At 49.7% G+C, this 14,961-nt stretch overlaps 1 protein-coding gene across 1 annotated transcript in view; it reads right to left on the bottom strand.

Annotated features, from left to right (window-relative positions):
• The window catches only part of OCRL (oculocerebrorenal syndrome of Lowe), a gene marked incomplete at its 5' end in the record, with an annotated part of 19,725 nt that extends 4,923 nt beyond the window's left edge, over nt 1-14,802 (bottom strand). Inside the window, 15 exon segments of the mRNA XM_009083356.1 lie at nt 3,067-3,302; nt 3,499-3,664; nt 3,972-4,082; nt 4,460-4,595; nt 5,515-5,624; nt 7,090-7,201; nt 8,461-8,648; nt 8,787-8,903; nt 10,630-10,744; nt 11,199-11,322; nt 12,373-12,524; nt 12,613-12,733; nt 13,296-13,406; nt 13,861-13,899; nt 14,681-14,802. Coding sequence (XP_009081604.1) covers nt 3,067-3,302; nt 3,499-3,664; nt 3,972-4,082; nt 4,460-4,595; nt 5,515-5,624; nt 7,090-7,201; nt 8,461-8,648; nt 8,787-8,903; nt 10,630-10,744; nt 11,199-11,322; nt 12,373-12,524; nt 12,613-12,733; nt 13,296-13,406; nt 13,861-13,899; nt 14,681-14,802 — 1,960 coding nt within the window.
• Nucleotides 14,803-14,961: the final 159 nt, after the last annotated feature.

Here is a 14,961-nt window from a genome sequence, read left to right as displayed (position 1 = left end):
ACTCTTTCCTCATAAAACATTCCCTGGGCTAAATCTGTGTTTCTGAGTGTGTGGCAGCTGTGGAGCTCACAGGGCCCCTAAGCAGCTTTGGGTACAGTCAGGGAAATGAGGGTTTGTGCTCAAACCATGGCTGCTGCTGCCACAGCCTAAGAGCATTAGCACAGTGCAGGGAGGAGCGTGCCAAGCCCTCTGGTAGCACGGCCAAGCCCTCAGCATCCCCAAACAGCCATCCCTGTACCAGCCAGGGCAGGCTGGACGCTGCTCATGGAGTCCACAGGAGGGAATGGAAGCAGGTTCTCCAAGCTGAGTCTTGGCAGATCAACCTTCTAGGGTGGGAACAGCACAAACACATTCCCAGGTTGAGCCGGGAGCAGCTGTAGTTCCCATGGCACAAGGCATGCCAGGAGGGAGCAGCATCTTGGGGTCCCCTGTGGCCTCTGCAGTGTCCACTTCGTTGGGAAGCTCCCGAGTTCTAACACAGCCACAACAGACTGGCCTCTTCCCGGGAACAGCTTGCTCTGAACAGGAGCTGGCACAGATTCCTCTTCCGAGGCATGGTGGGAGGGACACAGTACAGGTTTGGGAGGGCAGACAGCCACCTGCATGGGAGAGGCTTGTTTCGAAACGAGTGAGTCATCTCCAGCCTCACCACCCCCAACCTGCCTGTGCCTGGCTGCTCACCTCTTCATAGAGGCACAGAAGGGTTTAGGTGGAAAGGATCTTACAGCTAATCTCATTCCAACCCCCTGATGTGGGCAGGGACACCTTCCACTAGACCAGGTTGCTGCAAACCCTGTCCAACCTGGCCTTGAACACTTCCAGGAATGGGGCAGCCACAGCTTCTCTGGGCAACCTGAGCCAGTGCCTCAGCACCCTCACAGGGAAGAATTTCTCCCTAATGTCAAGCCTTCAGCATGGTCTGCTCTGTAAGACTTACCTGCTCCTGACAGAGGTCCTTCCAAGAGGCTTTTTAAAGCCCACAGTAGGATCCCCAAAAAAGCAGGATGAGATGTTAATACTGAAATCCCAAAGGAGAGGTCCTCAAGTGTAAGAGCAGTGTCAGTGTCTCTCTCCCGCAAGAACCAGGAGCACCATTTCTAGACAAGCTCCCACCTCCACTGTGCTACCTTGTACTCACTTGCCTCAGCCCCTTACTGACCTCACCCCCACCACTGAAAACCAGAGACATAGTCCAGCTGGGCTGAGGAAAATTCTGGATGCAGCAAAGGACAAGCCCTAACACCACACAAGTGCAGGAGGGAAAGGGATTCTTAAAGTACAGGCACTGCCAGCCTCACACAGCCTGAACAGCACCTAAATACAGGGAACTGCACCCAAACACGCTGGGCTGCAGGGCAGGCAGCACCTGCACCACTGCCCTGGGCAGGAAGTGCTCAGCTTGGCCTGTCTCCAAGAATTTCTCAGCTCACAGGTATGATCAGAAACAGAAGAACTAAAATAGCTCTCCCCACAGACACAGGGGATGTGTCCCTGCTGCAGACATTGAGACAGGTGCTCTTTGCTGATTGTTTTGCTTCCTGTATTTCTAGATGTGTCACAAAATAACAGGAGAAGGAAATCCATAGTTAAAGAAAGGAGAAGAAGCCTCAAAGTACTCTCAGAAATGTAAAAGTATGTGTCTATGAGGACAGAGCTAAGAGTCTGGGCCTGAGTTCTTCTCTAACAAGCAAGAAGTCAGTGCTGAGCAGGAAAAAGCAGGTGGAAAAGCCACCAAGCCTGAGGAAATGCTCCAGACCCATTTCTAGAACAAGACTGACTTTCCATCGTATCCTCAAAAGTCTGAGGAGTCCCAGGCCTGGATCAGCTGCTTGAGTTGAGAGGCAAACACTGTATCTTGCCACCTGGATCCTGCTTAGCCTGGTCATGTTACAAAGTCAAAATTCTGCTATAAAAATGATTGAATGTTGGGATTGTGAGAAAAATAGAGATCTACAACAAAACATGGCAACTGGAAGAAGCAGCAAGAGGCATGGGGCAACTGGTGAAGGGAAGAAGAAAAGTGGAAGCAATGGGAGTGGAAGCTGACAAATCTACAGAGGTGGAAAAGCAGCAGCTCACTGGACAAAAAAACTCATGTAAGGGTGAGACTGTGAGATAAGAGAGGAGAGGAAAGGTATCACATAGCACAGAGACCAAAACAACAAGGCTGAGCTTTCAGGTGAACAGGAAGAAATCGCTTTCTTGGCTGAACAAGAATGGGAACATGGGCTGGAACTCAGGACCTGCTGCACCTCACTGGAGCATGGCCAGCTAAGGCCACAAGGAGAGAGGAAACTAGCCTAGAAATCAGAATTAGATCCCAAAACAGAGCTTAATTCCAGAAATGGCCATGAGAAATATCCAAAGGACAAAAGGGCACCCCCTGACATACACACAATGGGCTTCAGGAAGAGAAATATTGATGCTGGGGGACAGTGAAGGCTGGGGAGATGAGATCTCTCAGTGATGAGTTATCCCTCAACAAGAAGTTCTCCCTCATCGGAGGAGTTCTCTTTCACTGTGTTTGATGTGGGAGGAACTGGTCAGAGAGGCTGTGACACTGCTTATTTGCTGAGCTGTACCCATCAGCACACCACACCCAACAGCACAGTCCTTCCTTCAGTCCTCCTGCTTCTGCTTGCTCCTTCCTCTGAGCAGTGGGAATGTGTCTGGAAGGAAAAGGCTCCTGGAGCCCTTGGCACAGCAGAAGAAGCCCCAGTGCATCAGAGGAGAGGACCTCAATCACACCTCTTATGACACAGCAGCGGCACCCAGCTGAGCCTGCCAGCAGCAGTAACACCAACACATGGTGCTGGGACCACATTTTTTGTCCCATCGAACAGTACTTAGAGACTACTTAGAAATAAGGGATAAAGTACAGGCTGTCAAAAGTCATCAGCTGTGGTAAAGGGGAAGGATAATACAGCACCTCAAGGTCTGTGAAAAGTCACTCAGCTCAGACCCAGCACAGCTGACCCAAGCTGCAGGAACTACTCCTGCTTTTGGGAGTAATCAGAAGGGAATCAGGTCTCTCTAAGAGAGCTGCTCCAGAATGCTGCTACTCACCAGGTCTATGAGTTTGGTGACTGGGACTTCTCGGATCGGTCGCCTCATTCGGCACAAGGCCTCGAGAGAGGTGCCAAAGCAGCTGGGCAGGTAGGTCCCACTGATGGTCAGAAAGTAGTCCTTCCCTCGGTCTAAGTGCAGGACAAGAATATCCTCAATTTTATCCTCGCCGGAATTCAAGAGGGTGACCGAGTCTTTGCTGACATACACGTCCAGGGAGATTTCCATGCTCTCATCTGCAACACACAGGAGCTCTCAAACATGTGGACACTCTCCAAAATGGATGACAAGGACAAAGATACAGTGGCAGGGACAATGACCGTAACAGAGAAGACAAACAGACAAGACTGATGGCAAGAAAGATGGAACACAGGAAAGATGGGAGAGATTGAACAGAGATGGGGTGTGGGTCTACACCAGCACACAACTCACCTGGCTCCAGGTAACCTTCACAGGGCTCAGCCCGAAGCCATGGCTTGCAGTAGTGTTTATCACTGAGCTTTGGGATGAAGGAGAAGTGACAGGTGACCTGCCCATTATTGGTGATCTGGAACTTCTGCTTCTGCAGCTGACGGAACTTCACATTCTCAAACTCAAACTGCAGTGCAAAGAGAAAACACAAATGATGTTAGTGGCCATGACAGGGCACACAGCTGGCCTCCTCCAGACTCTGCAGTGGCTCCCCATGGCTAAGAGGAGACTACCCAATGCACAATTCCTCACAAAAGCCCTGCCAAGGAGCCAAGACAACAAGTCCTTTCTAAATCCATTCCTGATCATAAGGTAAGGGAGAGAGCTCAATTTCCTATAATCCAGTTTACTGAATGAAAGTCTTTAAAAGTAGTTCTGGTACTTCTAAGGCTGCTGTGTTTGGGAAGTGACAGTGATTCTGGTTTCATCCTCACCTCTCTCTTGCTCAGCTCCAGTGAGGGAAGAAAGTCATTCTCCATCTTGTCCATTAAACGAACAATGTCTTCAAACAGCTTCCGATACTTCTGCTCATCCACAACTTTCACCTGTGGGAGACCAGAAAACACTCAGCAAAGCTTCTGACCAGCTTCATAGGAACTCTCTTGGTCATGGGCAAAGTGCAGGAGTAAATTATTTCTCTAAGCACTTGCTTGAGCAGCAGAAAGGCTGAGAGAGTTCACATGCCCGGGTATACTCCCAAGCTGCACCTGCAACTCTGGGCATAGTCCACCCCTGCAGATGTTACCAGGGTCTGTCCGGCCACTGGCCACACCACTGGGAGATCACTGGGACCTATCTCTGTGGGACAGCATTGGCGTCCTGTGGCAATCCTCATGATTCTCCTGAGGAAGAGGAGAAAGGCTCGACTTTAAGTAGACTCAGCCTAGTCTGGGATCCTGCCCCAGCATATAAACAAACTCACCCCAATGCAGAAAAGTGCACTGACAGGCTTGTGGTCACTGGTCTTCAGGTCCATGTGACTGCCATACCGGAGTTGATTGACATTCCCTCCTCTCCAAAGGATCCGATCACACCACGCTGGCACGCGACACTTCCCACTACAAAGAAAACCATGTTAGCAGAGAAGTCCAACAATCCCAACAAACCATCCAAGCTGTTCCTCTTCCCAGCCAGGCAGCTCCCTCCACCCCCACCATCGCAACAGGGATGGGATGAACTCCTATCGTTTCCCCCAGCTTGAAGTCTATCGTACTTCTTCTGCTCTCTTCCCTTTGCCCAATACGGCAGGTAAAACTCCTGTTTTTTCCAGAATCAGGAAACAAAATAACCTCAATCAAGCCTGTTTCCAAAGCCTGAAGCCATGTGTGCTGTGACCCAAGCTGCACAACTTTCTTTTGCTGCCGGATCTTTCTGGCCACAGTCTGATCATCCCTTACTATTTCCACTACAGAAAGTCTACTCAGTCATCACTATTATGTTCTGAAGCCTGAATTCTGGGTTATCCTTCTTCAGATTAACTACTGTGCTGATTCATAAACACAGGCAGAGTCAAATCCAATCACTACATGGTTTAAAACTCCTTCTTGGGAGTTTCTCCCTTTGGAGCAGCTCCTGCAGCAGATGCAGCCATGTCTGGGGGAAACTACGGCTGCTATCACAGCGCAGCCACCCCGTGGGTGTGCAAGTCAGGGGACAGGGTGACTCAGAGAGCCTGTTTCCTTATCTTTTCTATTCCTTTTTACACTGTTCGCCTGTCCCTGGTCGCAGAAAAAGCCTCCAGTGCAGGGTCACCTGAGCTCATGCTTCACCTGCCTTCATATCCAGAGGGATAGGCAGGTTTAAGGGATCTACCTGGTCAATGTACAGAGGGGCTGCTTATTGCATAAACTAGGGGAAAGGCAGGAGGGCAAACATAACACTGACAGGTATTCCCAGCTCTAGGCAGCAGGAAATGAAGATTTGTGAGAAAATGCTTTATATGTAATAGGTAAATAGGCCCAGTGGCAGCCGATGTACCTGGAGTCCCAGCGATCTGTTTTAGAGTCATATTTATACGTGGGGATGAATTTAATATCTCCCTCGATGAAATCTGCAAATGCTTTCTTCTGGGTGCGCTGAATATTCAGCTAAAGCAGAAAAAGAAAGCTTTAAAAAGAAGAAACCCAAAACCCAGAAACCCTTCCCCACACAGCAGTGTCAAAGAGCATATCTACAGAGCAACCACAACCTGCAGCCACAGGACTCACAGACACCCCCAAACTGCCTCTCAGACCACACACCTTTAACAGAAGTAAAAATTCAACCCATCAGGGGAATGTTTCCCAAACAGGCTGAGTACAAATGGGCATGGTGCTGCTCACCAGACTATGCAGGCAGCATCAAACAAGAGTTAAGGGAAATATTAATTGCTCCACTTGTGCTAAATGCCTTCATTAGTTTTCAGGGTAAAGAACACCATCATTGCTCCTTCCCTGCCAATCATTTTAGCAAGAGCCTCCAGGACTGCACTTGACTGACAACCTTCCTGTTCTCTTTTCCTCTTCTGAAAAATCTCCTAGCTGTTTTCCTCACTAAAACATAAGCTACAGGTGTTTCCTGCACAAAGCTCCATAGTATGGCAGAAATGAGCTCTAGAGCAGAATCAATCAGATTTACTGTTGAACCGCGTCAGAAATGATATTACACCATTGCTGCCCGTGTTGCACAAGTGCAATCCTTCACCTGAAAGGCACCTGCCTCAGGTTTCAGTGTGCTGCAGAGAAGTGTCGAGTGGGGAAGGCGACAGGACAGAATTCTGGTCAAACAGGCTGAGCAGATTTGCCCTACAAATCAATACTTCTTCTACAACACTGATCACAGCAGCTTTTGTTGCTGTTACAAATTCCTGTGTTCAGCTTGTAGTTTGTTCATAACAGAGAACAACTCCACTGAGGCACAAACACTTCCACAGTAACTGCCTGAGTCACCCAGTTACCCAAGTACGGACAGTCTGGTATTGTTTGGGGGATTGTTGCCACCAGCACACCCAGAGCTCTGTCAGGGTCCAGTGTCTATGTTTATAGGTCCTTATCGCAGAATGTCACAGAATTATTTAGGTTGGAAAAGCCCTCCAAGATCATTGAGTCCAACTGCTCCCCCAGCACTGCCAAGGTCACCACTAACCATGTCCCCAGGTGCCACCATCTACATGTCTGTTAAATCCCCCCAGGGCTGGTGACTCCACCACTGTGCACCACTACCACCAGCCTGTGCAAGGGCTGGACAGCCCCTTGCATGACGACATTTTCTCTAATATCTAACCTAAACCTCCCCTGGCACCACTTGAAGCCATTTCTTCTTGTCCTGTCACTTGTTCCCTGGGAGCAGAGCCTGACCTTCACCTGGCTTCGCCCTCCTGTGAGGGAGTTGTAGAGAGTGAGAAGGTCCCCCGAGTCTCCTTTTCTCCAGGCTGAGACCCCCAGCTCCCTCAGCCACTCTTTGTGGTCCAGACCCTGCCCCAGCTCTGTGTCTGCCAGTTCCTCTCAAGCACAGGCACATCCTACACCAAGATGACCTCACAGGCACAGGACAAGTGTGAGTGAGTTCTCTGACCTGGTCATATGTCAGCAGCTTCTGCAGCTCGTTCTTGCTGATGAGACTCTTCACCTCACTGGCATCTGGCAGACACAGCCTGTAGTTCAGATCTCCCAGCCAGATGACAACACTAGAAACAAAGACACAGAGAATTCCAGAATGGTTTGGTTTGGAAGGTACTTTAAAGCCCATCTCATTCCATGGACAGGGACACCTTTCACTAGACCAGGTTGCTCCAAGCCCTGACCAACCTGGCCTTGAACACTTCCAGGGATGGGGTAGCCATGGCTTCTCTGGGTAAAGGAAAGGAAAGGAAGAGCCAGCAGTGAGTATCCCAGGCCACACAGGAAAGAAGGGGCAAAGCAACCAGCAACAGTTGCTTGGTTGCTGGTAATTAAGGCTGAGATATGTGGAAGACAGAAGGAGACACAGAAGATCGAGCCCAACAGCAGAAATTTCTAGTGGCAGCAGGTCCTACAGAACTAAGTCCATCTCCTTTGGAATCCTCCAAAGACTGAAGACTTAGTTCAGTGGGAGAACATCACTGACTCTCTAATGAAGTGAAATCAGTGTATCCCACCAAGCTTCACATAAAATCCATCTGGTATTCCATGATCAGAAGAGCCCAGTGGTGGAGCTCGTTATGCAGAGCCTGCCTGTCAGCCAGCCAAGCAGGTGAGGCATCTGTATCTGCAGGCTCAGCCCTCATGTGATGCCCTGGTTTTACCTGTTGGTTTTTCACTGCCTTTTGTTCAGCCAGAGCTATACCACCTATCCAGCTCAGACTGACTGACACAGAATTGGCAGGAGTAGAGTTTGTACAACCTTCAGGGTGTTGTTTCCCATCTCAGACATCAGCCACACCTCAGCCGCACCACTCCCACCCTGCTCCTCTCCAGGCTTTCAAATTGACCCATAGCCTACTCCTTACCAGCCGCTCAAGAAACACTCATGGGACTCACTCTTTACTCCATAAAGGTTTCATTTAAAGATTAAAATTTAAACCCCTCCCTAGTACCAAAGCTCTTCCTGTTTATAATCAAACCTCAACATTTTCTTTAGTGGATTATCAAGGATAATCTAATATTTGAAGTTTTTTTTCCATACTAATCCACTCTACATTTTATGTTTGGTTTTTAAATGGTTCAAATATTAACTACAGATGCACCAATCATTTGTATTCTGTTTAAGCCTGCTGAGAAGAAAGAGTTATACTCAAATGCAAGAAGAGGAACATTGGGGACAGTGAGGAGAAGGTCACAGTTTGACTGCAGGAGCCGCAGCACACCACAGCCCTTGGCACTTCCAGAAACCTCATGCTGCTGCAATTAAAACTTGATTTGGGTTACTCAACACCACCTCAAAAGGGCTTTCATCAACACAACTCACTCATGCTTCATGATGTTGAGCTGAGGTAGGCTGTCATCGGGGGTCACAAAGCTCATCCGTGCACAGATGTCCTTATAATCCTGGTTTCGGCGCTCAAAGTCCTCCACGTGGGCAGCCAGGTGGGAGTTGACAACGCAGAAGGTGGTGTTGTGGAACACAAACCTGATGGCCACACCACCCTTGTTGCCCTGGGGACAGCAGGTACCAGTGGGGTCAGAGCAGGTGAGGCATGGGGAGGGGACAGGGATGGCACAGGTGAATGAAACCAGACCGTGCTGCTTCTTGCATGGATATAGGGAAGCAACAAGCTGGCCTTGATGACTCACCATCTTTCCCATGACTCCTGTGCCCACAGACTCCGTCACGATCTCTCTGATATTGCTCAGATGATCCTTCTTAGCAAATACGAGCAACATCATCCCAACCAGGCGGACCATTTGCACCTGCAAAAATAAACAGGATCCTGAGTTCCCAGAGAGGCGGTGGGAATGCAGTTCTGATCTGCCGGCTCTCACTCTCCATTCCATCATATTCTGTACTTAACAGAATCCCTAATGGCAACACTACCCAAAGGACCTCCTGTCCCACAAGCAAGATTCTGGGGGTTAATCTGTCACTCTCCAACAGCCATCAGCTGTGTTGAGCTCACTGCATTCCCCACTCCAGTGCTTCCCTACAACAGGGTAAGGTGAAAGAAACTGAATAAATACACAGCTGGTCTGTTGCTGAGGTCTCAGCCTTTGCTATGCACAACAACCACAGAAGAACCCGAGTGCTCCAGCTAGGCCTGGGGCAGGGCTGTGTCTGTCCTGAGGCTGCAGGTGCAGCTGGGAGTCAGGGCTCACCCTGGCTTACTCTGAACTCCAATGGAGTCGGTGGCAGGTGCAGAGGAAATGGATAGAAATGTTCTCATTTCCCCGAGGCAGATGTGCCTGATGTATGGGCTATCAAAAGGCATCTCTGCGCTATACAGACCAACTGCTTTCAGGAAACACTTGCTCCCTACTGCAAAGGGCCTCTCCCTGGATATGAGGAGCTCTGCTGCAGAGCTCAGCCCACAGGAGGTAACACCATGCTAACGTGCCCTGTCCAGCAGGGCTCTTGGGTCTGCTGATGATTTTTGACACACGATAAGCCAAAACACCACCCAGTCCATCACCTCCCTACACCTCCAAAACAGTGTGGTCAGCGCTCCGAAACCAGCAACAAGGCCTCACCTTCTTGAGTGCAGTCTACATGCTTTGAAGCATAAGGACATCCAGACCTGTTGGGTTTAAGCCTATGCAGTGAGGGAAGAAGCTGAGAGCCCAAGGTCTCAGCCTGTTCTGCAGGAGCGGAATTTACAAGCAACCACAAGTCTTATCTACAGTTTAAGCCACTTCCCCCTACTGCAGGCATATCCTGTGCTCTCCCTCACACCAGGGTGGAAGAAAGTAATCCAAAACTCAAGTAAAGCCAAGAGAGGGGGCAGAAGCCTCTCTGCAGTTCAGGCCATGACTCCTGGCTCTCCCAGACAGGTCTCAGATCAGCAAGGTGCTCTGTTTCCTGCTTCACTCCCTGTAACACCTGCCCCTGAGTTCAGCTCAGAGCAGGCAGAAAAGGGGTGTGACAGTGAACACATGGGCTAAGGAGTAAAGGGCAAACTTGTTAATGTATTTAAGACTGGTCCCTGCAGCAGAAAGGTTTGTTACAGCAGAGATAAACCCAACAGCTTGATCTAAACCAGCCAGAACAAAGTTCTGCTGCCATAGTTGAAGCAATTCTGTCCCAAGGCAGCAGCCTCTGAAGATTTCACTTCATTGTTCCATTCCTTTGGGGAAAAGCTATTCATTTAATTTACCAGCTCAGGACACACTTGGCTTCAATACTACAGGGTGAGAGGGTAACAAAGGTAGAGAACTGAGTCCACTGCTTCCCTGGCACCTACCTTCTATATGGAATTTCTACTTCAAAGCACAATCTCCCCCTGCAACTGTGGGGCAGAAACAGACTCTCCAGATTTAACCTGGCACACTTGACACATGTCCAGGTACACATGTGCCCAGTACCATCCTTGGTTTCTCCAATCCCTGTTCCTTGGGCAGGTGAGGAAGGGGGGAGCCCCTTTCCCTTTTCCTTCCCATCATGCCAGCTCTATGACAAGACCCCAGGCTGCTGAGCAGAACTCACTTTCTTGTACTTGGCCTGAGGGTGCAGGGCCCTCTCCACAGCAGCCAGCCACTCCTGCTCCTTCGTTGAATCAAGGTAGAAAAAAGCTTCCGTGCTGAGGTCCAGTTCCTGGAACCTGGAAACTTAAGAGCTTTAGCACCTCCAGTCCTCCTGCACATCCACCTCTTCCTACAGAAATGTGAAACCTCCAGCAACAGCACTTGGAGGAGCAGCTCCTTATGGCCACTTGCTAAATAAAGCAGCATCATTTCCCCACAGTGCCCCTGAGACTCTAACCAAAACACCCCAGCAACCCTCACCCTGGGACGCAGCACTTTAGGCAGAGGACAATCAGAGAGCTCTGCAGATGCCTCCAGGAAAATCTGTTTTATGTCATGCCAGCCCCATATAACCCAATTTTCTGCCTCTCCATGGCTCTTTGTCCTCAAACAGCTCTTGTGAGACACAGCTCAGATCTATGCAGCCTCTGAGAACACAACAGGAACCTAACCCAAACACAGCCCTCCAGGATCCCATCAAGAGCACCAAGGTATCAGCCTTGTCAGTAAATCCAGACCACTGCAACTCACCCGATGCAGTAGAAGTCTGGAGGCTCCATGTCACACACAAGCCATGGCTCCAAGCTGCTGTCAGGAGACTGCCCGTTCACATTCCATGTTCCCACAAAAAACCTACAACACAAAAGCAGGTTAACTGTTAGAAAACACAATGAAAACCACGGCAGCAACATAAGAAGAAATACATGTGAATGGTCCCAGCATGAGGCCGTGCCAGCCATGGGGGAACCAAAATAATCACAGAATCATTTGGGTTACAAAAGACCTCTAAGATCATGAAGTCCAACCTGTGACCAATCACCACTTTGTCAACTAGAGCAGAGCACTAAGTGCCATGTCCAATTGTTTCTTGAACACCTCCAAGGGACAGTGACTCCACTACCTCCCTGAGCAGCCCCTTCCAATGCTTAACAACCCTTTCCATGAAGAAATTCTTCCTGATGTCAAACCTGAACCTGCCCTGACACAGCCTGAGGCTGTGTCCTCTTCTCTTGTCACTTGTTCCCTGAGAGAAGAGGCTAACCCCCTCCCTCAACTCCAACCTCCTGTCAGAGAGTTGTAGAGAGTGAAAAGTCCTCCCCAAGCCTCCTTTTCTCCAGGCTGAGCCCCCCAGCTCCCTCAGCTGCTCCTCAAAAATTCTGCCAAGTTTGGCTCACTCACAGTGACACTCCTCTCGGATTAAGACATTCCACCAGCAAATATCTGGCTCTTTTAACACCATGTCATGTGGGGCAACACCAGGACAGTGTGACGGAATATCTGCCTTCACCCTTCCTGCCCAATTGCTCCAGCCTTATTGAGGGTGATCTGACACACACAGAAAACACAAAAGGAGCAGCAGGCACCTGGTGACCTTTGGGCTGCACCATCCTTGTTGGCCACTCAGGATGCCACCCATCAGCAGGTGCCAGAGACTAAACCTGGGTGAGATCCAAGCTCACAGCAGACACTCCACATCCCATAGCTCTGCCTTCCTGCCCAATTGCTCCAGCCTTATTGAGGGTGATCTGACACACACAGAAAACACAAAAGGAGCAGCAGGCACCTGGTGACCTTTGGGCTGCACCATCCTTGTTGGCCACTCAGGATGCCACCCATCAGCAGGTGCCAGAGACTAAACCTGGGTGAGATCCAAGCTCACAGCAGACACTCCACATCCCATAGCTCTGTCCCTTCCCTTCCTCACCTGAACCTCAGAACAGAGACCTTTTACAGACCAGCACGTGTTTGATGAGCCTCTCTCTCTGCCCTGACTGTGTGTTGGGTGAAAACATCTTGCGCATCGTGTTGGTCACTTTGGGTTGATCTCTCGATGTACCTTCTCTCTCTCGGTGAAATCTAGGAAGGAGGCAAGAGCAGCACTAGGACTGGTTCTGCTGTCTAGGAAGAGAAGTGAAAAAGGGAACAGATCCCTTGTGTTACTTACTGCCTGTTCTGAGGAACAGGAGGAGGTGGAGGCTCCCGGCGAGATCCTGTTTGGTGATTTTGCATGTTCCTTCTCTCTTCCAGGCTCAGAGTATTGAAGTCATCCTCAAAACCTAGAGCTCCTGTAATAAAAAATCCAAGCACAATGCCTAAAGAAAACAACCTGAAAAAGCTCAGATCAAGAAGGAAAAAATATAACTTTACAAAAGGCTAAAAACCCAATGACAGTGGGAACATACAAACCGTGTGATTCAGAGAATGGGAGAAAGGGGCACTAACCACAAGCCAAGGCAGGAGGGAGCTTAACATATAAAAACCAAGGCAAAAGAGACCACTCAGGAAGGAATGAATGGTCCTGGGAGCAGAATCCAAGGACCCAGATGGTTTATTTTGTGCAGGTGATGTGAAGGGAGGAAAGGGAGCAGAGGCCAAGCTGCTAAGGGCAGGATCAGACCCAGCTCCCTCCCTGAGCTCCCCTCCACTGCACAGGCCCTGGAGCAGAGATGACTGTACCTGAAGAAGAGGCCTGTGATTGTCCTGGGAAATTCATCTCCACCTGATGCCAGATGGCTGAGTCCTTAGGTTCAGGAAGAGAAGCTTTCAGGTGGGCTGGAAAAAGAACATCTCTGTCAGAAACTGCCGGCAGTCAGAGGATTTCACGCACAAAGGTGCAGTTGTGCTCACCTTCCTGGATGCTCTGTACTTCCGATAGGAATCCCAAGCAGTGCTCCTCATCAGGGATCTCGAAGAGCCGCTCCGGTGTTTCGTCCCCTTGTATCCGGACCTTGCAGCCCGCTTCAGGCACAAACAGACTCACAGTCAGCCCAGGCTGGCTCACACAGAGTCACCAGGCTTTCCAGGTACCCTGGGAGCTCAGTAACTCCCAGCAGTAATTTCTGGTGGAAATCTTCGCCTATGACACTTTCCCTGCACTTCTGAAATCCCCCCACCCTATTTGGGGTATCCTCAGCATGTTCTCCTGGCTTAAAGAATCCTTCTCCCTGTTGCAATCTCACAGAGAAGAGCTCCAAAAGCAACATCAAAATTACAAATGTTTCAATCATCTGTGTTTCAGACCATGTCTGTCACAACTGACAGAGCCAGACGACAGCATCAGAAGGAAAACAATCACTGCTTGAGCAGAGCACAAACACAGAGCCTGGGGGAAGACTGGGAAGGTGACACAAGCACCAGGCAGCTTGTTCCCTGACAGGAGCTTTAGCCACATCACTGCCCTTATAAAACTTACTGTTTGTAGCTATATCAATCAGCAGAGTTTCTTCTGCCTCTGGAAAAGAGAAAAACAGGATCAAGAGAGCTCATGCTGGATACTGCAGTAACTGAGGGCTCAATCACACTGCCTGCTACCAGCCACACGAGTCCTGACAGAGGCTAACAAGCAGCTCTCCCACTGTTACATCCATACGTTCCTAATGCCTCTGGCAGAGAGAACAGCCACACCTGGACAGTCACCTCCCAACAAGTGCCCCAGGGAGATTCCCAACATGCAGAGCCTATCATGAATGTCCCCTATCAGTGCAGCTACTTTGAGAAAGGCCAACCTAACAGCTTCTCTACAGAGCAAACCCAAGACCAGAATCAACCTGAGCTACACAACAGGGCATGAGTCAATCTGGGAAAAAGTGCTTTTATTCCTGACAAGGATTTGCCCAGATGCTATTTAAGTATTTCCAAGACAAGGCCTAAAGCTCTTCCTCATCCCACGGGTGGCTGTTGGAAGCTGAGAGCCTGTCGTATCTTACTGAAGTTTTGATCTAAACAGACAGGGATCGGGTGAACACTCTCAACTCTTGCCATGACTGAGAAGACAGACTGACAGACAGATACCAGCACACACCAAATGTGATGCCAAACCCATCAGAACCAGGCAACGCATGCTTACAGGGAATGACAATTCGGATGAGACCCAAGGGGATTCTACCAATGCTGTTTCACAGGGAAGGATTCAATCCACATCTGCTCAGGAGGCAGGTCAAGAAACACCACTAAATTTAGGTTTTGTGGATGAACAGCAGTGGATTCCAACCTTGTCCCCCAGCAGTCAGTACCTTGTACGCATTTAAAGCGGCTGTTGATGGGAATATAATCTGGATCCGAGTTTTCTTTCTCCTGTGAGTGGATAACGATCCTGCCGATAGAGAAATGCTTGTAAACACCTGGCATCAACGCCCTGTACACACACACAGAGGAGCGTGTTTACTGAGACACAATGTTTGGCTTCCATCCTGCACTGCTGGGGCAGGAGCAGGGAAAAGGCCACAAAGGTGGGACCGCGCAGGATGTGCTGCCTGTGGGAAGCTGTAAGAGCTGTTCTACTCTCCCTGCCCCG

The sequence above is a fragment of the Acanthisitta chloris genome, unplaced genomic scaffold (assembly GCF_000695815.1).
Source record: "Acanthisitta chloris isolate BGI_N310 unplaced genomic scaffold, ASM69581v1 scaffold1871, whole genome shotgun sequence".
Taxonomy (NCBI): Eukaryota; Metazoa; Chordata; class Aves; order Passeriformes; family Acanthisittidae; genus Acanthisitta; species Acanthisitta chloris.
This window is presented reverse-complemented; position numbering and strand designations above follow the sequence as displayed.